At 40.4% G+C, this 26,539-nt stretch overlaps 1 protein-coding gene across 3 annotated transcripts in view; it reads right to left on the minus strand.

Moving 5' to 3' along the window:
* HELZ (helicase with zinc finger) overlaps nt 1–26,539 on the minus strand; it is a 133,780-nt gene that overhangs the window by 99,421 nt on the left and 7,820 nt on the right. For all 3 annotated transcript variants that reach the window (XM_080681334.1, XM_080681333.1, XM_080681332.1), the window contains exons 4-6: nt 11,095–11,322; nt 7,603–7,639; nt 662–786 (exon numbers count right to left, since the gene is read on the minus strand). In XM_080681334.1, coding sequence (XP_080537460.1) covers nt 662–786; nt 7,603–7,639; nt 11,095–11,304 — 372 coding nt within the window. In that variant the 5' untranslated portion in view covers nt 11,305–11,322. The remainder of the gene's footprint in view (nt 1–661; nt 787–7,602; nt 7,640–11,094; nt 11,323–26,539) is intronic.

Consider the following 26,539-nt stretch of genomic DNA (forward strand, 5'->3'; position numbering starts at 1 on the left):
TTTAAGGACCCTATAAAATCATATCAACAGGAGAATTTTAAAACATAACAGAACCAAAAATATTTTCAAGTTCTGATTTAGCTATCCTATACTTTCAAAGTTTGAAAAAGCACCTGCAATTCTTTTATATATATATATTATCACAAACTACAAGAATCCAATGGTTAAACATCAGTTTGTTGAAAAGAAATGAGTAGCTCATGAGTAGCTCAAGGTACCCATGAACTTCATTTCTGGTAGAAGAAAATGCACGCTAACTGTTTTTCCCCACAATATTCCTAAGGAGTCATATACATGAATCTCTTTTCAGACATTCAAAATTAGAATTCATTATCATATGATTTCACTCACACGTGGAATATAAAACTGAAAGCAACAAATGAACAAATAGGACAATCAAACAAACAAAAACTCATAGACACAAACAGTATGATGGTTACCAGAGGGAAAGGGCATGGAGGGGGTAGTGTAGTAAAGGGTAAAGGGGGTCAAATATATGGCGACAGGAGATTTGACTTTGGGTGGTAAACATACAATGCAATATATAGATGACAAATCATAGAATTATACACTTGAAAACTATATAATTTTGTTAACCAGCCAACCCAATTAATTTATTTTTTTTAAAGCACTGAAAAAAAATTAGAGCTCATCAACGTACCAGGGACTCTCCTGTCAGTGACTTGGCAAGAATGTTGGATACAAGTTGAAGCTTTCCTTTCAGCTGCATGCAGCAAAGCACTGCCTGAAAGGCACCATCTCCCTTGGCCAGTCCTTCTCCCAGCACTATCAGAAAAGAACAGCCATCGTTAATCACATGACATTTAATACACATTTTCCTTGATTTTAATATTGCCACACTATCACAGGCATGACTTCTTATACACTAGAAGAAAAACTTCAAGTATTAGAGGAAAGGGTGATGTTTCAGTTCTGTCTAAGCCATGCATAAAGACAAGAAAATAAAACTCTGGCCACAGTGGCTCAGCTGATTGGGCATCATATGGTATACCAAAAAGTTGTTGGTTTGATTCCTGGTCAGGGCACACGCAGGGGTTATGGGCTTGATCCCCAGTAGTAGGCGTACAGGAGGCAGCCGATCAATCAAAGTTGCACTTTCTCATCAATGTTTCTCTCTCTCGTCTCTTTTCCTCCCTCGCCCCCCTTAGCCCAAAGTATTTTTCCCAAATGTTTCAAAAGGAAAATTTTAATGACCATAAAAACTAAACCCTTCGGTCATTAATAAAGTGAAATCATTCACTGCTTTTGATATGATTACATTCTCTGAACCAACACTTCAAAAAAAAACCCAGATTATTTTTAAGAGAATATAAATTTATAATTTATAAATTCCTGTCCTAAATATTAGCCATTTAATATTTGGCAATAAATCTCATTTTCCAAAAATATATTTGGGGGCGGGAGTAGTAGTATATATAAGCAGACTCCAAAGATTGTAAGGCCTACCAGGTGTACCAGTTAATAATGCGGATTTTTTTCAATAGATACAGTTACACATATGTTGATAAATATGCGATTTGATATATATGCTATTTTGTTGTATTGACAGCAAGCTTCAAAACTTCGTATGTTAAATTTTCTGAAGATGTTAACATCATAGATATCTTTACGCTTAAAAATGTCGAATTTCATGCCAAAAAAAGAGCATTTGCGGGAAGTTTTAATTCATCATTTTATTTTGAAGAAAATTGCTACTGAAAGTTATTGTATACTTCGGGAAGCTTATGGTGAACATGCTCCATCTCAAGATACTTGTGAACGCTGGATTAAACGCTTTAAAAGTGATTATTTCAATGTGAAAGACAAAGAACATCCAGGTCAACCGAAAAATTTTGAAGACCAACAATTACAAGCATTATTGGATAAAGAGGTGTGTCAAACTCAAAAACAACTTGCAGAAAGATTAAATGTTGCTCAGCAATTTCCGATCGTTTACAAGCAATGGGAAAGATTTTAAAGGAAGGAAAATGGGTGTCACATCAACTGAACAAAAGACAAATGGGAAACTGAAAAGTCATCATTAAAATGTTGCTTCAACGGCACGAAAGAAAGTCTTTTTTGCATCGAATTGTGACTGGCAATGAAAAGTGGATATATTTTGAGAATCCAAAATGCACCAAATCATGGGTTGATCCAGGTCAACCATCAACATCGACTGCAAGGCCAAATCGCTTCGTAAAGAAGACAATGCTCTGCGTTTGGTGGGATCAGGAAGGTGTGGTGTATTATGAGCTTCTAAAACTAGGTGAAACTTGCCAAAACCGGTTTGGCTCAGTGGATAGAGCGTCAGCCTGCGGACTGAAAGGTCCCGGGTTCGATTCCGGTCAAGGGCATGTAACTTGGTTGTGGGCACATCCCCAGTAGGAGGTGTGCAGGAGGCAGCTGATCGATGTTTCTAACTCTCTATCCCTCTTCCTTCCTCTCTGTAAAAAAAACAATAAAATATATTTAAAAAATAAAATAAAATAAAATAAAATAAAACTAGGTGAAACCATTAATACTGATCGCTACCGACAACAAATAATCAATTTGAATCACGCTTTGATCATGAAACGACCAGAATGTGCCAGAAGACACAGCAAAGTAATTTTGCTTCATGATGATGCACCATCACACACTTCAAAACCAGCTAAAGACATGTTAAAAGATCTTGCCTGGGAAGTATTAACCCACCCGCTGTATTCACCAGACCTTACTCCTTCAGATTACCACTTGTTCCGATCGATGGCACACACACTTTCTGAGCAGCACTTCAAAACATAAGAAGTGGAAAATTGGGTCTCTGAATGGACTGCCTCAAAACAAGAAAAGTTCTATTGGGACGGTATCCACAAATTACCTGAAAGATGGGGGAAATGTGTAGCTAGCGATGGACATTACTTTGAATAAAGCACTTTTGATATTTCTCTTGAAATTATGTTTTCTTTGATTACAAAATCCGCATTATTAACCGGTACACTTGGTAAATCTAAGTATTAGCTAAAGGGTAAAATGTCCATTTCTTATAGGTATTAAAAAACATAACATCACCCAGAGTAAGAACACTGTGGGCAAACCTCTGACCAGTATCCCTTTGGCCAAATCTGCGTTTTCCCCCAATATTCTTCTTCTCTGCCTCGACCCTTTTCCCTTGCCCTCACTTTTCTTCCAATTATAATAAATAAACACTTTGGACATGTGGGCTGCAGCTGTTGTGGCATATTGTGTCCTTCCTACCAAGGACTTTTATAGATAAAATGTTTCCTTTATAAAATGCTTTTGGAAAATGAAAAGCCTTAACACTATTCAATGCTATCTATACCTAGAACCTGCTGAATATTTCAGCTTTAAATACTGTAATACGTTGTTTTTTTTTTAATCCCTGCTACCATGCTCCTTTCAATATTAGGTCCTTAATCCGGTCATACAAATCGTTATGATCTCCTTGGGTTTGCAATGAGCATTAAAGTTAAGCTCTTATTGCATACTAGAGGCCCACTGCATGAATTTGTATACTTCGGGGGGGCAGGGCTTCCCTTAGTCCAGATTGCAAGAGGGTGCAGGCCAGGCCTAGGGACCCCACGGGTGCATGGTCGGGGCCGGTGCATGATCAGGGCCGAGGAGGGACACAGGAAGGCTCCAGGGCATGTCCAGACCATCTTGCTCAGTCCCGATCAGCCGGACCCCAGCAGCAAGTTAACCTACAGGTCAGAGCGTCTGCCCCCTGGTGGTCAGTGCACGTCATAGCAAGCGGTTGAGTGGCCTTAGCATATCATTAGCATATTATACTTTGATTGGTTGAATGGCCGACCAGACACTTAGCATATTAGGCTTTTATTATATAGGATTTTTGGAAGGGCTCTTTCCTTCAACTGCAGTTTATTGTAAAGAGGCTTGGACTCCTTCCTTCTCAATATTTTCATACTTCAGAAACAAGTCATTTCTCCTGGTTTATTTTCAATATTCCAGTTAAATTTTAGAGATAATTTCATTTATGTCCCTCAACTTCCTCATTACTATACAAATCCTATACAGTAGGTCCCCGGGTTACATTGGAGATCTGTTCCTGTGGCACAACATAACACGATTTTCGCCGTAAGTCGGAACCCACCTACATAAGCACCTATGTCACTCACATGAAGCACATACACAGCAGTAATAAAATGAAACAGTAAAAAAAATTTTAAAGGTAACAATTCCTGACCTTTACTTGTGGTAAATAAATAATAAAAAACATAAAGCACATATGTACTTTTTTTTTTAATTAATAAATGGGAGATGGTGACGTAACCACCACAAAACGACGTACGTCGAATCCAACGTAACCCGAGGACTGCCTGTATAATAAAAACCCTAAATCAACCAAACGGCGGAACAACCAGTCACTATGATGCACACTGATCACCAGGGGGCAGACACTCAACTCAGGATCTGCCCCCCCGGGGGGCGCCGAAGGGGGCAGCTCCTGAGTTGAGCGTCTTCCCCAGTGAGAGGGAGGTGACCGGCGGCGGTGATCAGGGGGCAGAGCTGGCCAGTGGGCGGCGCAAGCCACCAGCTAAGGTGGGTGCCAGCGGGGGCCTCCCCTGATCACCCCACCCACCAGTCACCCCACAGATGGCCCTGATCGCCAGCCAGGCCTAGGGACCCTACCCTATATATTGGGAACAGTATCTTAGATTTAAAAATTAAAACGTGGCAAGGCTACTCTAACACTGAAAAAACAGGATGTTGCAGCGATGACATGCATGGACTCTGGCTTGCACATTTTGTGGTCAGCCCTGATTCTGACACTTATAACTGTGTGATAATGCCAATTACTTAACTTATCTCTGCTTCAGTTTTTCCACCCGTAAGATGGGGAAAATGGTGCTACTGCCTCAGGAGGATCATGTTATGTACTACTTTTTAAAATCAGGACAAAAAAAATGTAGCTGCCCATACAACGAAAAAAGCATCAAAAAGCTAGAATTCTAGTCAGTCTCTTCTTTCTAAGGGATATCTTCTAATGAAGGGGAAAAGCCTTTTAGAAGGGATAGGCCCAGCCTTTCAATTTATCCAAGCTTAACATTTTAATCATTTTACAGTTCTTAAAATTTGGTTCCTATTGACTGAAAATACTCACAAAAACTTTAAAGGACACTATCAATGTTCCCAAGGGAGAGACCAGAATGTTAACGCTCATGAGGAGAAACCAAGATGGCGGCATAGGTAAACACCTAAACTGCTGCCTCGCACAACAATTTCAAAACTACAACTAAAAGACAGAACGGACACCATCCAGAACCACAGGAAAGCTGGTTGAGTGAAAATTCTACAACTAGAAGGAGAGAGAAAAGCTCACAGAGAATTGGAGGTACGGCAAAGGGTCTTTGTGCGCGCAGAGAGGAAGGGCGGCTGAGAGCCTGGCTGACTTTCTCTGGCGGAAGGGGGAAGGAAGCCCCCGACCGCACTGAACCCCAGTTCTGACTGCACTGAATCCCAGTTCCGGGTGAGCCCCTGGGGACCCACGCTCTTGTGGGGGGAATCTGGACTCTCGGGCAGAGACTCGGGAGCCGGGGAAGGCGGAGGACTGAAGGCGCACGCGTGCCAGTGCGCACAAAGGCTGCGGAGGTTGCCACAGGCTTTCCCTAGTGGAAGGGAGTCAGAGGCTCTTTACTGCACTGAGCCCCAGTTCTGACTGCACTGAACCCCAGTTCCAGGCGAGCCCCTGGGGACCCACGCTCTTGTGGGGGGAGTCTGGACTCTCGGGCGGAGACTCAGGAGCCGGGGAAGGCAGAGGTGTGCGCATGCGCGCAAGGGCAAGGCTGCCGGGAAGCCAAGACTGTCTGCTCCACCCTGAGACTCCACCCCATCCAAGCCGAGCACAGAGGCTATTGCAATTTGGCAAGTCTAATCCTATAAGGCTGTCTCCAGCACCGAACTTCTCCCAGCATAGACGCAGCTGATCCTTACAGCCAACTGGCCTGGAGGTCAATTCCTCCCAGTGATACCAACAACAATCAAGACTTAACTACAACAAGGCTGTACACACAGTCTACAAAGGGGTGCACCAAGAGTGTCCACCTCAGGTTAACTGGGGAGGCCGACCCACTGGGTCATATAGGAAACCTAGCACACAAATTTACCCTACCAACTCAGGGAAGCAATGAAAATGCGGCGTCAAAGAAACAGATCACAAATGAAAGAAATGGAGGAAAACAAACGACTGGATATAGAATTCAAAACCACGGTTATAAGGCTTTTCAAGAATATCCTAGAAAAGGCCGATAAATATAACGAGACCCTCGAAGATATGAAAAAGGACCAACTAGAAATTAAACATACACTGACTGAAATAAAAAATATTATACAGAGACCCAAAAACAGACTAGAGGAACACAAGAATCAAGTCAAAGAATTGAAATACAAAGAAGCAAAAAACACTCAACCGAAAAAGCAAAAAGCAAAAAAAAAAATCCAAAAAGTTGAAGATAGTGTAAGAAGACTCTGGGACAACTTCAAGCGTACCAACATCAGAATTATGGGGGTGCCAGAAGAAGAGAGAGAGCAAGATACTGCAAACCTATTTGAAGAAATAATGACTGAAAACTTCCCCAACCTGGTGAAAGAAATAGACTTACAAGTCCAGGAAGCACACAGAACCCCAAACAAAAGGAATCCAAAGAGGACCACACCAAGACACATCATAATTAAAATGCCAAGAGCAAAAGACAAAGAGAGAATATTAAAAGCCGCAAGAGAAAAACAGTTAACTACCTACAAGGGAGCACCCATACGACTGTCAGCTGATTTCTCAACAGAAACTATGCAGGCCAGACGGGAGTGGCAAGAAATTTTCAATGTGATGAACAGCAAGAACCTACAACCAAGATTACTCTACCCAGCAAAGTTATCATTCAGAATTGAAGGGCAGATAAAGAGCTTCACAGATAAGAAAAAGCTAAAGGAGTTCATCACCACCAAACCAGTATTATATGAAATGCTGAAAGGTATTCTTAAAAAAGAGGAAGAATACAAAAGTAAAGATAAAAATTATGAACAACAAATACATATCTATCAACAAGTGAACCTAACAATCAAGTGAATTAAAAACCTGAGGAACAGAATAATCTGGTGAATATAATAGAATCAGGGGCATAGAAAGGGAGTGGACTGATAATTCTCAGGGGAAAGGGGTATGGGGGGTTCATGAAGAGACTGGACAAAAATCATACACCTATGGATGAGGACAGTGGGGGGGGAGGTAAGGGCAGAAGGTGGGGTGGGAACTGGGTGGAGGGGAGCTACGGGGGGAAAAAGGAGAAACAATTGTAATAATCTGAATAAAGATTTATTATAATTAAAAAAACAAACAAACAAACAAACAAAACAAACAAAAAAAAGAATGTTAACGCTCATGAGTGACTAGGAACAATGTTTGTGTGCACACAACATCACAGCAGAAAAGTCGTCATCCATGTCAGTCACTAGTCACCACAGTAAGGTGGATTTTTTAAATTTTATAATCACTTTTGAAATTAGCATAGGGAAAAAAATAAATCTTAAACATTGCTCAAATTATTCAAAATCTAAATCAAAGAAGAGTCCCATTTTTACACATACCATGCCTACAATCTTCATCAGCTTGTCCATACTTTTTCTGCAAAATAAAAGATATGAGATAAATATCATTAAGTAGTTCAAGGGCTGCTTACAATAGAGATTTTATCCAAAAAAAAATCTTGGCTTTGTTTCAAAGTTTAAGCATTAATGTTGCAAATTTAATATTCACAGAGCAAAGCTAACTCATGTGCTCTCTGAGGATTACACAATACTCTACAAATAAATACCACAATATACTTACCTAGTCCATTTACTCACACTCCTACTTCTCACTTTCTAACTTCAAATCACCAGAACCTCCTGAGCCCCCTTTCTCATTCTCAGCTAGTGACTTTACAGAGAAAACCATAGGAACAAGAAGAAAATTTCCATAGACTATCCCATCTACCCATGTCCTACCACACTCCATCTTCCACCTGTTACCAGACAACCCCCCCGTGCTCCTTTCTAAAGGCCATCCTACCACCCATGGAGATGTGCTCTCTGGCCCAGTGAAGAATATTACTCCAGCAAGCCTCCTCTATTTCTCCTACATCACTAATTTTTTGCTTTCTACTGATTCAGTCCTATAAACAAACATACTGTTATTTCTTCCATCTAAAAAAACAAAAAATCATTCTCTTGACTTCACTTCTCCCACCAGCTACCATTCCATTTTTTTTGTGCCTCTCTGGGGCAAAATGCCTCAAAAATTGTCTATAATTATGTATTTAAACTCCTTCCCTCTGACTCTCTCATAAATGCTCTTTAATCAGACATTCATCCACCGCTCTATGGAACAGCAATAGACACTGCTGAAAATCCCCTTGTTTAGGTACACTTTCTTTACTTAGCTACCAGGACACCATACTTCTTAGTTTTTCTTTACCTCAACGTTGCCCTTCAAGCTGCTTTGCATGTTCCTCCTCTTCTCAACCTCTCAACACTGTGGAGCCACCAGACTAAGTCCTTGGTACTCTCCTCTTCTCTATCAACACTCATTCCCTTGGTGATGTGACCCAGGCTCAAGACATTATATATCATGCATAGGCCAAGACTCTTCCATTACTATTTTTAGCCCAGATTTCTCTCCCAAACTCCATACCTGCATATCTGGCTACCTGCTCAACATCTCCAGCTGGATATCTAAATAACATCTCAAACTCAGTATGTTCACAATGAATTCTTCCCTCACAGAACCTGTTCCCCACCTATATAGCCTTTTCATCTCAGTTGAAGGAAAATCCATTCTTCCAATTGCCCAGGGCAAAAAATGTCAAGGTAAGTCATCTGTGACTGTTCTGTATGCCTGACATTCAGTATATTAAGAAATTTTATTGGTTCTAGCTTCAAATTATAACCAGAACCAAATCACTTCTCACTATCTCCACTGCTACCATTTTGGTCTGAGCCACTGTAATCTCTGTCCTGGATTATTCCAATACCCTCCAAACTAGTATCCCTGGATCTACTCTTCCCCCTTTATAGTCTACTAGAGGCCCGGGACACGACATTCATGCACTGGAGGGGGGTCCCTCAGCCCGGCCTGCGCCCTCTTGCAGTCCGGGATCCCTCAGGGAATGTCCGCCTGCCGGCTTAGGCCTGATCCCTAAGCCAGTAGTCAGACATCCCTCTCCTAGTCCAGGGCTCTCACAGTCCGGGACCCCTCACTCCTTACCGCCCACCTGCAGCAGAGGCAGAAGAGGCTCCCACCACCAACACTGTGCTCGCCAGCCATGAGCCCAGCTTCTGGCTGAGCAGCGCTCCTCCTGTAGGAGCACACTGACCACCAGGGGCAGCTCCTGCATTGAGTGTCTACCTCTTGGTGGTCAGTGAGCATCATAGCAACCAGTCATTCTGCCATTTGGTCAATTTGCATTATTAGTGTTTTATTATATAGGACTAGAGGCCCGGTGCACAAATTTGTGCATGGGTGGGGTCCCTCGGCCTGGCTGTCAATCGAGGCCTATCGGGGGGCCAGCCAGCTGGGTAGAGGGACCCCGGGGGGTTGGCCATCCGGCCCTGCAATGGAGACCTATGGGGGGGGTGGCTGGCAGGGAGGAGGGGCGTGGGAGGTTGGCTGTGGGAGCACACTGACATTCCTGCATTGAGCATATGTCCCTTGGTGGTCAGTGCGCGTCATAGCAACTGGTCAACCGGTCATTCTGGTTGTTCGGTCAGAATGGTCACTTAGGCTTTTATATATATAGACTCTCAACACAAAAGCCAGATAATTCCTGTTAAATCAGATCATGCCACCTCTCTGATCAAAATCCCACAATAGCTTCCCATCTCAAATATAATACAAACTAGTCCTAGAGCAGGGGTCCTCAAACTTTTTAAACAGGGGGCCAGTTCACTGTCCCTCAGACCGTTGGAGGGCCAGACTATAGTTTAAAAAAAAAACTATGAACAAATTCCTATGCGCACTGCGGGCTCGGGATGAGTCAGCTGCTAAGCAGGACAGGCAGAGGCACCCGGCGGGCCGGATATATGTCCTCGGCGGGCCGCATATATGTCCTCGGCAGGCCGCATGTGGTCCACGGGCCGTAGTTTGAGGACCCCTGTCCTAGAGTGTCCCAGAGGATCTAGCCCTCGTAACCCCTCTCCCCAATGTACTTTACTCCAGCACAATGGCCTCCTAGCTGTTCCTCAAAGATGGCAGGCATGCTTCTGCCTCAGGGTCTCTGCACTGACTGTCCTTGTGCCTATAATGATCTTCCTCCAGATTGCAACATGGCTCACTCCCTTACCTCCTTCATATCACCTTATTGACTACCTGACCACCCAATTTAAAACTTCAACCTTAACCCTGACCGGTGTGACTCAATTGATTGGAGAGTCTTCCCATACACTGAAAGGTCACAGGTACCCAAGAATTGTACACAGGTTGCAGGTTCAATCCCCAGTCGGGGTGTGTGAGGGAGGCAATCGACTGGTGTTTCTCTTTCCCATCGATGTTTCTCTCTCTCTCTCCCTCTCTCCCTCTCTAAAATCAGTGAGAGCATGTCCTCAGGTGAGGATTACAAAATAATAATAATAAATATAAAAACTGCAACCCTATCCTTAACCCTAGTGACCCCAATATTCCTTGCCCTGTTCTACTACTTTTCATGCAGACTGTTACTTTCTAACAATCTAAAGTGTTTAGTTTTAATGTCTCTAGCATTTATTGTCTGTCCCACTACTAGAAAAAGTACCATGAAGAAGGGATCTTTCTCTATATTTTTTACCAATGTATACCAAGCAACTAAAACAGTGTCTAGCACATAGTATGCCCTCAATAAATATTTGTTAAATGAATGAATACTCCAAAGTGCTAAGTACAAGTTTCAAGACTTAAAAATACAGTTGCTTGCCATCAAAGATATCCAGCAATCACTAGCCACTTCAATCACCTCCTCAGCCCACATTCAAGTGACTTGTAGAGGGAGTGACCAGCAATAGTGCCCATTCAATGAAAAGGGCCATTTTACATGGTTTGGCACTGACTTATCAACACTGTTTACTTACCAGTTGCAAAAATGAGGCAATTCTGTAAAGAAGACTCTCAATTTTGATGCTTTCTATTTCCAGTGAACACGGCCCTGTGAAGTCAGCCATGGAGTACTGGCCAAGAGAAAGAAGGGCCTCTGTGCAGTGCTTGAGGGCCATTTCATAGTCCTGCCTCTTGAGTGATTCACACGCTTGTTCACATGACTTCTCAGCTCTTCTGTCTTCCATGACTCAGGGACAAAAATCCTAAAGACGGGGGAAAAACAAGTAAGAGAAGGTTTTAAAAACTTATTAATTATAAATTCTAATACCATTCCTGGCTGACCTGGTTTAATTATCTATCTGAATAGTTACTCTCAACCAGCCTTTTGATCAAGGTCACAGCTGAGCAGCTATTGATGCTATAAAATCCATACTTCTCTTTTATATTTTATGAAGTCTTTAATAAGATCCAAGCAAAATATCAACCATAAATCAGGATCATACCAACAATACATCCAATTTATAAATGAGACAAATTTATAAATGAAACATGACTTTGAAAATTGCAAAGTGCAACAAACCATAAAGGCTTCCCTTTTTTTAATCAGAAGGTGCAGAAATGTTTCATATAAACCTTCCAATTTCGATTTTGTAATTCTGTGGCTGTGTTTACAGAGAATCAAAATCTACACCATGTAGAATTTTCCCCACCAATATTAAAAAACTGGCTAAAATGCAAGTCTGAACTGCCAATTAATTCAATTCAGCAATCATTTCCTGAGGCTAGGCCCTGTGCTAGCAGCACTGAATTCAAAGACAGAGCATGTCATCACTACTTTTAAGAAACTCAGATTCAAAACAGACATATAGATCAATGGAACATAATAGAGAGCCCAGAAAAAAACCTATGCCTTTTATGGTCAATTAATATTTGACAATGGAGGCAAGGAAATACAATGGGGTAAAGACAGTCTATTCAAAAAATGATGCTGGGAAAATTGGACAGAAAAAATGAAACTAGACCACCTTCTTACACCATACACAAGAATAAACTAAAAATGGATTAATGACTTAAATGTTAGACTCAAAACTATAAAAATCCTAGAAGAAAACACAGGCAGTAAAATCTCCAACATTTCTGGCAGCAATATTTCTTCTGATATATTGCCTCGGGCAAGAGAAATAAAAGAAAAAATAAACAAGTAGGACTACACCAAACTAAAAAGTTTTTGCACAACAAAGGAGACCATCAACAAAATGAAAAGACAATACACTATATGGGAGAATATATTCACCAATGATACATCTGATAAGGGGTTAATATCCAAATTTTACAAGGAACTTATAAAACTCAACATCAAAAAACAAACAATCCAATTTAAAAATGGGCAAAGGACCTGAATACACATTTCTTCAAAGAGGACCAACAGACATATGAAAAGTTGCTCAATGTCACTAATCATCAGAGAAATGCAAATTAAAACCACCTCACACCATCCGAATGGCTACCATTAGTAAATCAACAAACAGCAACCCTGGCCAGTGTGGCTCAGTAGGTTGGGTGTCATCCCCTGCACAGAAAGGTGGCTGGTTAGATTCCCATTCAGGGTACATATCTAGGTTTCAGGTTCAATCCCCAGTCAGGGTGCATACCAGACACAATCCATCAATCCAATCAATGTTTCTCTCTCACATCTATGTTTCTCTCTTTCTCCATTCCCCTCTCTCTAAAATCAGATGAGAATATTTTAATTCAACTTTATGAGAACATTCCTATCACTAACTTACTTCTCACTACTTTTATAAAATAGAAACCTGTTTTAAAATCTATCCATCTTAGTACAATCCAAAAACAAAAATTGATAAATTTGACTTTATCAAACTTAAACATTTTCACTCTTTGAAAGATACTGTTACAAGAATGAAAAGACAGCTCAAGCCGAAACCGGTTTGGCTCAGTGGATAGAGCGTCGGCCTGCGGACTGAAGGGTCCCGGGTTCAGTTCCGGTCAAGGGCATGTACCTTGGTTGCGGGCACATCCCCAGTGGGGGGTGTGCAGGAGGCAGCTGATCGGTGTTTCTCTCTCATCGATGTTTCTGGCTCTCTATCCCTCTCCCTTCCTCTCTGTGAAATATCAATAAAATATATTTAAAAAAAAAAAAAGAAAAGACAGCTCAAGACAGAGGAAACTACTTGCAAATTGCATACCTGAAAAAAGATTTGTATCTAAATACATAAAAAAGTCTCAGAACCCAACAAAACGAAAACAACCCAACTGAAAGCTGTGCAACAGACATTGCACAAAAAAGATATGATGATGGCCAAATATGCACACAAAAAAATGTTCAATAGCATTAGTCAGCAGAGACGTTCACTTTAAAACCATGATTAGCCATTACTACATACCTATTAGAATGGCTAAATTTTAAATACTGATAATATCAGTGCTGTGGAATAACTGGAACTCCCATAGGTTGCTATTGGAAGTATAGATTATACAGCCACTCTGAAAGAAAGGTTGACAGTTTCTAATAAAGTTAAAAATATACTTACTAAATATTTTTAACTTTATTAGAAACTGTCAACCTTAATCAATAAAGAAAAAAAGTTAAAAAAGGTAATAAAAAAATGTAAATCATTAATTGATGATAGCCATTCCGACAGTTGTTGGGAGGTATCTCATTGTGGTTTTAATATGCACTACTCTGATAATTAGGGATGTTGAGCATTTTTTCACGTATCTATTGGCTATACTACTTGGGTATAAAAAAGGAGAGAGAAACCAAGATGGCAGCATAGGTAAACACCTATACTGCTGCCTCGCACAACAATTTCAAAACTGCAACTGGAAGACAGAGCGGACATCGTCCAGAACCACCGGAAAGCTGGCTGAGTGGAAATTCTTCAACTAGAAGGAAAGATAAAAGGACACTTAGACCCAGAGGAGCTGTGGAGGACAGAGGTGCGGAGACCCGTGCGCGGTAAAGGCGGGCGGCTGAATACGCAGCTGGCTTACACGCAGCACGCAGAGGGCAGGCAGCAAGCACGGGCTAGCTTTCTCGTTCAGGAGGGAAACAAAACCTCCCGACTGCACTGAAATCCAGTTCCGGGTGAGACTTTGGGAACCCAGACTCATTCGGGGAGAAACTGGACTGTCTGGCAGAGGGCAAAACTTGAGGGCAGCCTTCTCTCAGAGGTGCGCACAGCCATCGCTGCGGGACACTGAGACACAGGGGCCTCGTAGGGCCGGGCTGACGGGAAACCAAGGCTGTCTGCTCCACCCTGAGACTCCGCCCCATCCAAGCTGAGCACAGAAGCTCTCGGAGCAGAGACACAGCTGATCCTCACAGCCAATTGGCCTGAAGGTCAACTCCCCCCAGCGATACTAACAATCTTAACAGGCTTAACTACAACAAGACTGCACACACAGCCCACAAAGGGGCCCACCAAGCGTGTCCACCTCAGGTAACTGGGGAGGCTGAGCCACTGGGCCCTATAGGACACCTAGCACACAAAGCCACTCCATCAACTCAGGGAAGCAACCAAAATGTGGAGACAAAGAGGCAGGTCACAAATGAAGGAAATGGAGGAAAGTAAACGACTGGATATAGAGTTCAAAACCACGGTTATAAGGTTTTTCAAGAATTTCCTAAAAAAGGCCGATAAATTTAATGAGACCCTCGAGGATATGAAAAAGGATCAACTAGAAATTAAGCATACACTGACTGAAATAAAAAATATTATACAGAGACCTAAAAGCAGACTAGAGGATTGCAAGAACCAAGTCAAAGATTTGAAATACAAAGAAGCAAAAAACACCCAACCGGAAAAGCAAAAAGAAAAAAGAATCCAAAAAGTTGAAGATAGTGTAAGAAGCCTCTGGGACAGCTTCAAACGTACCAACATCAGAATTATGGGGGTGCCAGAAGAAAAGAAAGAGCAAGATACTGAAAACCTATTTGAAGAAATAGTGACTGAAAATTTCCCCCACCTGGTGAAAGGAATAGACTTACAAGTCCAGGAAGCACACAGAACCCCATACAAAAGGAATCCAAAGAGGACCACACCAAGACACATCATAATTAAAATGCCAAGGGCAAAAGACAAAGAGAGAATCTTGAAAGCAGCAAGAGAAAAACGGTTAGTTACCTACAGGGGAGTACCCATACGACTGTCAGCTGATTTCTCAGCAGAAACTATGCAGGCCAGACGGGAATGGCAAGAAATATTCAAAGTGATGAATAGCAAGATACTACAACCAAGATTACTCTACCCAGCAAAGCTATCATTCAGAGTTGAAGGTCAGATAAAGAGCTTCACAGATAAGAAAAAGCTAAAGGAGTTCATCACCACCAAACCAGAATTATATGAAATGCTGAAAGGTATTCTTTAAGAAGAGGAAGAAGAAAAAGATAAAGATAAAAATTATGAACAACCAATACATATCTATCAACAAGTGAATCTAAAAACCAAGGGAATAAAAAATCTGATGAACAGAATAAACTGGTGAATATAATAGAATCAGGGGCATAGAAAGGGAGTGGACTGACAATTCTTGGGGGGAAAGGGGAATGGGGGGTGCGGGAAGAGACTGGACAAAAAGCGTACACCTATGGATGAGGACAGTGAGGGGGAGGTAAGGGCAGAGGGTGGGATAGGAACCTGGTGGAGGGGAGCTATGGGGGGAAAAAAAGAGGAACAATTGTAATAATCTGAACAATAAAGATTTATTAAATAAAAAAAAAAGAAAATTAAAAAAAAGAAGGAAATCTTATTTTTTCCCACAGCATGGATAGACTTGGAGAGCATTATGCTAAGTGAAATAAGCCAGTCAGAGAAATATAAATACCATAGGATTTCACTTGTGTGTATAATCTAATGAATAAAATAAACGAACAAACAAAATAGAAAGAGGCTCATAGATATAGAGAACAGACTGACAGCTGTCAGAGAAAAAGGTGAAGGGATTAAGAAAAAAAAAATTTTAGATACTCAGAGTTGCAGGCAACAGTATGGTGATTATCAGAAAGAAAGGGGGGTGACAGGAGGTAGAAGAGGGTAAAGGAGAGATAAATGGTGACGAAGTTTTAACTTTGGGTGGTGAACACACAATACAATAAACTGATGTTGTATTATAGAATTGTACATTTGAAACAAATTATATATATTAATGTATAATTTTATTAACCAGTCACCCCAATAAATTCAATAAAAATTTTAAAACAATGTAAAAATATATATATACTAGAGGCCCGGTGCAGGAAATTCATGCACATGAGGGGTGTACCTCAGCCCGGCCTGCACCCTCTCGAATCAGGGACCCCTCAGGGGATGTCCAACTGCCAGTTTAGGCCCAATCCTAAACTGGCAGTCGGACATCCCTCTCGCATTCTGGGACCACTGGCTCCTAACCACTCGCCTGCCTGCCTGCCTGATTGCCCCCCCCCTGCCGGCCTGGTTGCCCCCCAACTGCACCCCTGCTGGCCTGGTTGCCCCCTAACTGCCCCCCTGCCGGCCTGGTCGCCCCCTAACTGTCCGAAAGATGTCCAGTCACCCAGTCTAATTAGCATATTACCCTTTTATTAGTAAAGATATACTTACTATATGACCCAGCAATCCTCTCCCCTCCCCAGACAACTATCCTAGAGAAATGAAAACTTATGTTCACACAAAAATTTGTACACAAACGTTTTTATTTTTAGCAGCTCTATTCATAACTGCTAAAAACTGAAAACAACCAAAATGTCTTTTAATGAATGACAATGGAAAAGTACTCAGTAATAAAAAGGAATAAACTTTCAATACATGCAATAACTGAGATGAATCTCAAAGACAAAGTCAAAGAACCCAGTCTCAAAAGCTTAAATACTGCATGATTCCATTTATATGATATTCTTAAAAACGACAAAGCCATAGGAATGAAGAAGCCGTCAGAGGTTGCCGGGGTTATGGGATGGAGATGGGTAACTATGAAAGGATAGAACGAAAGGGTTTTAGGGGTGATGATACTATTCTGTCTCCTTACTGTGGTGATGAATACACAAACTACACATATGTTCAATGAACAGAACTGTATACCAAAAATTTTAAAGTCAGTTTTACTGTATGATAATTTTTTATTTTTTTTTTATTTTTTTTTACAATGTTTTTTTTGTTTTGTTTTGTTTTGTTTTATATTTTATTGATTTTTTACAGAGAGGAAGGAAGAGGGATAGAGAGTTAGAAACATCGATGGAGAGAAACATCGATCAGCTGCCTCTTGCACACTCCCTACTGGGGATGTGCCCGCAACCAAGGTACATGCCCTTGACCGGAATCGAACCTGGGACCCTTCAGTCCGCAGGCCGACGCTCTATCCACTGAGCCAAACCGGTCAGGGCTATGATAATTTTTTAAATAAAAATTTTTTTTCAATTATTTTAAAAATATGAATGTCACAATAGACATGGTTTTTAAAAACTGAAAAGAAACAGATACAGGAGGATAAGTTTACTGTTAATAAATGGAAAATCTATACATTTCCCTTCCCACACATGTAGGTTTTAGAGGCAAGAATGGAGCCTCAGAAAAAAATGTCTCCAAATAGAACAATCATTGAGTTCACTTGGCACAAAATGTAGAATACATTTGAAGAATTCCGTTGTAGCTAGATAATTGGTCCAGGACCAAAAGTAAATATTGGAAGAAAAATTAAATCAATAGTACACCAAAGAGACTTGACTTGGGGTGGCAAACACACAATACAATATACAGATGATGTATTATAGAATTGTACACCTGAAACCTATATAACTTTATTAACCAATGTCACCCCAATAAATTCAATTTAAATTTTTTTAAATAAATAAAAATTTTTACAAAAATGGTGCACCACAGAAGTGGTAGGCAGACTGGCCTGGACTAAGACAGTTTCAATAACAGATTGTAAGAAAAGAGCATCATTCTCCTCCCACTATGACTTCTTTCTGTAACATGAGAACAACCACCAGACCACCTTGAAATCAAGTCATGAGATGCACTTCTATTTTTTAAAAATCAGTTATCTTCCTTAACTTTTCTTGTTAATGTAGTCATGGTCCTCTTTTATTTCAAAAGACCTAAATCTTATTTAATTAAGACAGACTTCAAAGAACAAAAATAAATTAGGAACAAATAGTAGTAACTAAAATTTCAATCCAAAATGACAATGATTTCTGTATCTCTGTCTTGTACATCTGTCTCCATTTAAAAAAATATTATCTATCTCAGAATTAACTTGGGTGGAATGAATCTGTCAAGGTTTCAGAAGACAGATAAGTTATACTAAAAACATTACCACTATATACATTGACAGAAATTACATCCATAACCAGTTTTTTATTAGATCCCAAGTTATCTTTAATTATTAAACTATATAAACAATAAAACCATAGGAAAACTTAAAAGACACATACAATAAAATACCTGACTTTCTTTACAAGACTAACAAAATTTAACAAAAAAAATGGAGATTCACATTTGTATTGTTTTTATTTTTTTCCTTCACAGATTGAGTTCTCTGAAGCCAGGGATTAAAAATTATTCATCTTTGACTTTTTTTTTAATCCTCACCCAATGATGTGTTTTTATTGATTTTAGAGAGAGGGGAAGGGAGAGGAACAGAGAGAGAGAAAGAAACATCAATGGGAGAGAGAAACATGGATTGGTTGCCTCCCATATGCCCTGACTTAGGGAACTGAACTCACAACCTGAGTATGTGCACTGACTGGGAATCAAACCCGAGATCCTTCTTCGGTGCACGGGATGATGCTCCAACCTACTGAGCCACACTGGCCAGGGCTCATCTTTGACTTTGGTAACACATTTTCTTTTATTTTCTCTAGTTTCCCAGATTCCCAGCTAGATGATGCTTGTCCCATAGACACTCAACATTGAATGATAATGATTTTTTGAAGGTGTGGTTAATATATCCAGTAGATTCAAAATTGCTCTAGTTTGACTTCTAAAATTGAAAGCTTTGTTTTTGAAATGCTCAGATTTGGTTGTAAAGCTCTTCTCAGAGATGCCCAGCATTTTGTGTCTTTTGTCTGTGATAGCATTGAATGATGCTTTCATGGAATGATATGCAATGATTACAAGATCCATTTCTCAGGCAATATTTGGCATCATCAAATTTTATATTTTACTAAGTGGTGTTTTTTTTTACGCACACCCATTTGCAAGTTCACCTGCCTCTTTTTAGTTCACTCACTCCTTTCCCACATTTTTTTAAAGTCAGTAATTTGACTATAATCTGCCTCACACATTACTTTCCCTGTGAAAACTCCATTATTCTCCTGAAAACAAAACTATAATAGAAGGTAGTAAATGCATTGTGGCAGCAGAAAGAAAAGCCAGATTGATACATTATGAAAATGACCTACATGACCCAGTGCAGTGGAGAAAGCACAGCAGAACCTGTCCCTTTCCCCACTGGGCAGCATGGCCTTGGTGGGACAGCGCAGCTAGTAAAAGTGTGTCATGCTTCCTTGGGGATGAAAAAAAGTTAAGAATCATTACTCTAAAAATGTCACATTCTTTGGAACCATAAAGGTGGTTCCAAAATGCCTATAAAATAACTTCCTAAGCTCATGACTTAATATCCAGGCTACCCAATCTGGCTACAACCTAACTTTCCCACCACTCCCCACAACAGGCCCCAAGCACAGGCCAGATGCTGAGTCTGTCTCTGACAATGCCATTTCCTTGCCCCAATGTCCTTTCCTTCCTCTCTCTGGACCTAAATCCTACACAGCCTTTAATGAATACTTCAAGGCCTACTTCTCTAAAAGGCTCTCCTCCCAGGACCTGGGGAGTATTATGCTAAGCGAAATAAGCCAGTCAGAGAAAGACAAGTATCACATGATCTCACTCGTATGTGGAATCTAATGAACAAGATAAACTGATGAACAAAATAGATCCAGAGACATAGAAACATAGAAGAGACTGTGGCATCTCAAAGGGAAGGCGGGGAGGGAGAGTAGGTGGGAAGTGATCAACCAAAGAACATGTATGCATATATGCATAACCTATGGACACAGATCTGGGGTGAGGAGCAGGGGTGGACTAGAGGGAGTCAATGGGGCAAAGAGGAGGCAAATGTAATATTCAACGATAAAGGTTTTTTTTAAATAAAAATGCTCTCCTCCCAAAACCAGCATTACTTCCTACAGACTGATCTAGCCTCATAGTCATCTATTATCTTGCATTAAATATATCATGTCAGATGCCTTAACTGCTCAACATAACTACCTTATAAGTAAGTCACATTTTATATCATTTATTTCCCCTTGACAAGCATTCAACTCACTACAGCCACTCAATACTTTCATTGAATTTCCCACAGAGATGATCTAAAATAACCTAAATTCCAACCATACCAAGAACTATCCTATACCAAATTCAGTTCTCACTAGAATGCCATAAAGAGGAATGTTATATTATCTTTAAATTTATCTGTTTTTATCAAAAACTGAAACCTGTGAAGTGGTTGTATAAGATACAAAGACAAAATATTCTGCAAAGTAATAAAATTTTATTTATTTTACTATGTTAATATTCAGCCAGACTTGCATTTTTCTCTAAAACTCATAAAATCACTAAGTATGCAAGAAGCATTAGAAGAGAGGCTACGCATATTAAGAAAACTAGAAACTAAGATCATCAATCATATTCTATTTTAAATAATCTCTTTCATAAAGAGGTAAACTCTATAATGAGAATGAATAAAATTCAATATAGCAAAGTAAAGGTTTTAAATACATAAAAGAAATACCCCAATGGACCTGCTACCATCTGTTCTAGTAACTAAAATGATAAAAAACAAGAACTACATTTTTTAAAAAGTTATTATCAGCAGCTAAATTTGAGATTTTCCCCCATCTATTACTTTGATTTTTCCTGACCCATTTTAGAACTGCCAGCAATTCTGGAGGTAGCTTTCTTGGTTTCAATTATTCCAAATTATTTAATGAAGAGTTTGAGCACCCTCCCAAATCATTTAAAATGCTTACTAATAAAAAGATATGAAAAAAAACAAAAATCCATATTTATAAAGCAGGCAAATTATAGTAAAAGATTACTTCTAGAAAAGGTTGCTGCTTGCCAAAATATTTTATTATAAAACATTTTCTATTCTTTGTATTTCATTTTCCCTTCCATGTTATCTGCTTAGACCAGTGGTCGGCAAACTCATTAGTCAACAGAGCGGCAAACCGCGGCTCGCGAGCCACTGTTTGCCGGCCACTGGCTTAGACTTACAAACACATTATCATACTAGAGGCCCGATGCATGAAATTCATGCAAGAGTAGGCCTTCCTTCCCCCGGCTGCCAGCACAGGCTTCCCTCTAGCACCCGGGACCCGGGCTTCCCTCCGGCCACTGGCAGACACCCAGGAGCCGGGCTTCCCTCGCAGCCCCAGCTTTGTACGGAAGGACATCCGGTCTAATTAGCATATTATGCTGTTATTATTATAGGTAAAACAGGTGACCTTTTTATAAATAAAATATAAATCAATATAAAAGAGCCAATGGTATAATTTTAAAAAAAAGGGTACCACTGCCACTATCACCATCATCATTACCATCATCCCTATGTTCTAAAACTACATTTTCAAATCAATGTTTGAAACTCAGAAGAGTTTCTACAGAAACAGTGTTAAGAATAGGAATTACTGGAAAATGAATTGACCACAAAATAAGACCCAAAACAGGGAAGCATGGAAGAGACTGACATACCTCAATGTGGAGATGGGGGGGGGGGGGGGGAAGAAGAGATAAACCAAAGCAACAGACTATAAAATAATATATAATGTATAATCCCCTTTGTATAAAATGTGTATTTGTGTGTACTGAATAGTTTACATAAAAAGCTGAAACATATGAAACAAAATATTAAAAGTGAGTATCGCCCTGGCTGGCTTGGCTCAGTGGATAGAGCGTCGGCCTGCAGACTGAAGGGTTTCAGGTTCGATTCCGGTCAAGGGCACATGCCCGGGTTGTGGGCTCTACCCCCGGTAGGGGGCATGCAGGAGGCAGCCGATCTATGATTCTCTCTCATCATTGATGTTTCTATCTCTCTCTCTCTCCCTTCCTTTCTGAAATCAATAAAAATATAAAACAAGAAGATACTTTTTTTTAAATATGTTTTTATTGATTTTCAGAAAGGAAGGGAGAGAGAGAGAAAAAAACATCAATGATGAGAGAGAATCATTGATCGGCTGCCTCCTGCACGCCCCCTACCGGGGATAGAGCCCACAACCCGGGCATGTGCCCTTGACTGGAATCGAACCCGGGACACTTCAGTCTGCAGGCCGACAGTCTATCCACTGAGCCAAGTCAGCTAGAGCAAGTGAATATCTCCTTTACCAAAACCCATAATCCCAGTTCAATCATGAGGAAAACATCAGACAAAACCAAATTGAGGGATAGTTCATGAAATATCTGACCAAGACTCCTTTTTTTTCTTCAATTACAGTTTACATTCAATATTATTTTGTATTAGTTTCAGGTATAAAGCATAATGGTTAGACAATCATATACTTTACTAAGTGTTCCCCCTGATATTTCCAATACCCAACTGGCATCATACATTAGTTATTATAATATTGTTGACTATATTTCTTATGCTATACTTTAGTACATCCCCATGACTATTTTGTAACTACCAATCTGTACTTCTCAATCCTTTCACCTTTTTCACCCAGCCCCCCAATCCCCTTCCCTTCTGACAACCATCAGTCTGTTCTCTGTATCTAAGAACCTGTTTCTGTTTGTTTGTTCATTTATATTGTTCTTTAGATTCCACATATAAGCGAAATCTATGGTATTTTTCTTTGTCTGACTGACTTACTTCACTTAACATAATATTCCAGGGCCATCCATGCTATCGCAAATGGTAAGACTGCATTCTTTTTTACAGTCATGTAATATTCCATTGTATATAGGTAGGTATCACAGCTTTTTTTATCCAATCATCTATTGATGGGCTCTTGGGTTGCTTCTATAGCTTGGCTTTTTTAAAACAACACTGCAATAAATACTGGGTTGTATATATTCTTTCAAATTAGTGTTTTGGATTTCTTTAGATATATACCCATTTCCCAACATGACCTGCCCATGAAGGAGGACTGAGCTGAGATGGAAAATTAGTCCCCTTATATGCATGCATATAAGAGTAACCAACGGATGCAAAACATTGGGGGGTGAGGGCATGTATGGGAGTGGGGTGGGGGGGGGCAATGGTAAGATATGTACACATATAATACCTTAATAAAAAATTTTTTAAAAAAAGAAAATTAGTCCCAATATTAGCCCCATTAAATCAACTTAGAAAAGTCAAAGCACAGCGTAAGGTTGAGAATGGCTGGCAGAGGCAGGCAAGGGACAAGAAGGGAAAAAGCTGCGACTGGAAAGGCAGAGCACAGCTATGAGAAAAAGGAAGAACAGAGAGGAGGAGAGAGAATACTTCAGCCTCAGAAATGGAAATTATCCCAAGGTAAGGAAAGAGGGGAGTGGAGGGAAGGGGAAAAGAGAATTATAAGCAAGCAGGGAATTCATTCAAGAAGAGATCCCGCTCAAGGGCCAGCAGAAAGGTAACTTAACTGCCTCCCACTGAAGTGGCCATTTGCATCTAAAGAAACATAGAAACTGGCGAAGCCTATAAAAAGTTAAGAAAAAAAATATATTGTTCTATAAAAGAGTATTATCCACAGAGAGCTACTGCCATTTTTTTTTTTTTCATTTTGTTTTGTCTTTTACAAGAAGAGAATGCTTATTTGTTTAGGAATCATTTCGATCTGGACCTAACCTTTTTACTTATATCAAACACCAGTATGCCATGACTGAGTTAGAGATGTTCTATGACACAGGAGTTAAGAGTACAGGCTTGAAGCCAAATATGCCTAAATTTGAATCCTGGCATTGCGACCTGAGGCAATCTGCATACAAATTTGTCTAATCTCCAAACCTGCAAATTTGTCTCATCTCCAAACCTCACAGGATTGTTGCAAGAATTAATAGGTTAAAAAAATGAAATCACTTAGAACAGTGCCTGCCCTTCACTAATCACTATAAAAATATTAGCTATAACAACTATTAATCACTACAAAACTATTATCCTCTGGATCTGGAACATAAGTTCCATGAGAGCTGGGATTTTGTCTGTTTTGTTCACTGTTGAAGCCCCAGAGGCCTGACATAACAAGTATTTGTTGAATAATAAAAATTTGTTGAATAATATAAACTTCATGCCAGCAACACAGAAGCCCAAAGGAGCAGCACTAAAATCTCCATAATACTTTAGCCTCAAAGTTTAGAGTTCATGGAGGGTTTTTACCTACGTTAGCTCAAGTGATTCACTGAAGATGGTATCTCCTCCTCACAGACAAATTAAGACTCAGAGGACTTACATGATTTGCCCTAAAACAAAGTCTGAGGCAACACAGGAACTCTGGAAGTAAATCCTACTTCTGCTCACTCTGGACCCCACCCCAGAAAGCTTGAAACATACCCTACCAAACTGTTCAATTCTCCTTAACTGCAAATACACAAAGGTTAAAGTCACCAGAACACTTTCTCCCATTTGCTTCAATATAATTGATGGGGGAGGAGAAAGAGATGAAATATTAATAATGTTGAAATTGGACAATGGGTTAGTGGGATTGATTATAGTCTTCTTTCCACTTCTATATGTCTAAGTTTCCATAAGAAAAAAAAAAATAATTAAAAATAAAGACCTTACTCCCCAGCATAAACTCTCCCACTTCCAACTTTCTACTGAGCACACCCAGGTATGAGGAAAACACCACAGCTGAGAACCTGCAGCACTTCTCAGTCTGAAGCAGCGAAGAGAACTGGACTGGGAATCAGGAAGCTTGCCTAGGCTATGCTTTAACTGGTATGAGACCTTGCCCATCCATCTAACTCCTCTGGGCCCCAAACTTCCTCATCAGTTCCCTAATGTAGCGGTTGCCAACCTTTCGGAACCCATGGACCACCAGTGGTCCGCAGACCATCGGCTGGCAACCACTGCTCCAAAGGTTTCCTTAACCAGCGGTCGCCAACCTTTCAGACCTCACGGACCACCAGACCGCTGCCCTAAAGGATTAAATTTTTTATTTCTACTTTCTACTAGATCCTTAATCTCAACACAAAACCCGATTCATCTTTCTCTATTCTCAGCCTCTGAGACCTGTTCTTCCTCCTGACTTCCTATTCCTGATGCCCCATTCTGCCAGCCACCCAACCATAAAAACTTCAACCATCTCTGACTTGAGACAGAACTGACTGTTCCCTTACCTTTCTAATCAGTCACCAAATCTTTCTGTTCAGCCTCCAAAACATCTCTTAAATCCATCCCCTGCTTTCCATTCCCAAGGCCACCAATTCACTTCAGCCCTCATCATCCTTCACTTGGAGTATTACTATGAACCAAAGTCCCTGTCTCTAGTTTCTCCGCACTACCAATCTATCATACTGATCCTCCGTCTGACATTTAAGATCCTCCAAAACCCAGTCCTGATCACTTGGCAGCCTCACCTTCCACTATGTTCCTTTATGTATCCCAGGGTCTAGGTAATTTGGATATGCAGTTTCCTGACACGTGCCTCATTTTCGACACCCGCCCCCCCCGCCCCAGCTTTTGCTCAAGCTATCCTTCCCTCCGAATGCCCTCTTATTTCTATTGCTTCTGACTGGCACAGTAGTACAATGTAAATGCCAAGTGTTTCTCCACATCCCCAAAGGGGCAGTATCACTCACTCCACTTACTGCCTAAGCACTTTGTCTGAACCCCTTTTATAGCACCTATCAAATTCTTATTAGTCCTTTCATTTTTTTGGTGCTCCTATTCTCCCTACTAGATGACTCCTCCTTGTCTGTAGGAATGATGTTTTATTCATCTTTGTATCCCTCAGAACAGAGCTGCTTAAGGAGAGTGCCATGGCATAGTGAAATTTGTCATGAATGAGTTAAAAGATGGTCTAGACAGTGGTCCCCTCAGCCCTCCAAACAGCCACAAAGGGTCTTTAGCAGCCAGAGTCCCCATAGGTCAAACCTCAAGCATTATCAAGCAGCCTCCTCCTTCAACAAGGTAGAAGCCATGATGATAACTTAAGAAGCATTCAGAGAATGCAACAGCACCTGGTACACAGTGGAAGCCCAATAAATATCTGCAAAATTGCACCTATTCCCCTTTCAAAACTATTCCCAAGATCACTTACCATCTAAACCAGACTCTCTTTGGACATTTTCACTGAACGTGTTCTAGTTATCTTTTTAATAACCACATGTTTATTACCTGGTTATACTTGCTTTATCATCCAAAGCCCACATCAATAATTTATTGAATAAAATAGCTGAGAATATGAACAAACAATTCAATATGAAGAGGTTCGAAGACAAAATTCAACATTGTAGAAAAAAGAAATGCAAGTGCCACTTTACACTATTAAGTGAGCAAAAA

Source organism: Plecotus auritus, assembly GCF_963455305.1.
Source record: "Plecotus auritus genome assembly, chromosome: 7".
Classification (NCBI taxonomy): domain Eukaryota; kingdom Metazoa; phylum Chordata; class Mammalia; order Chiroptera; family Vespertilionidae; genus Plecotus; species Plecotus auritus.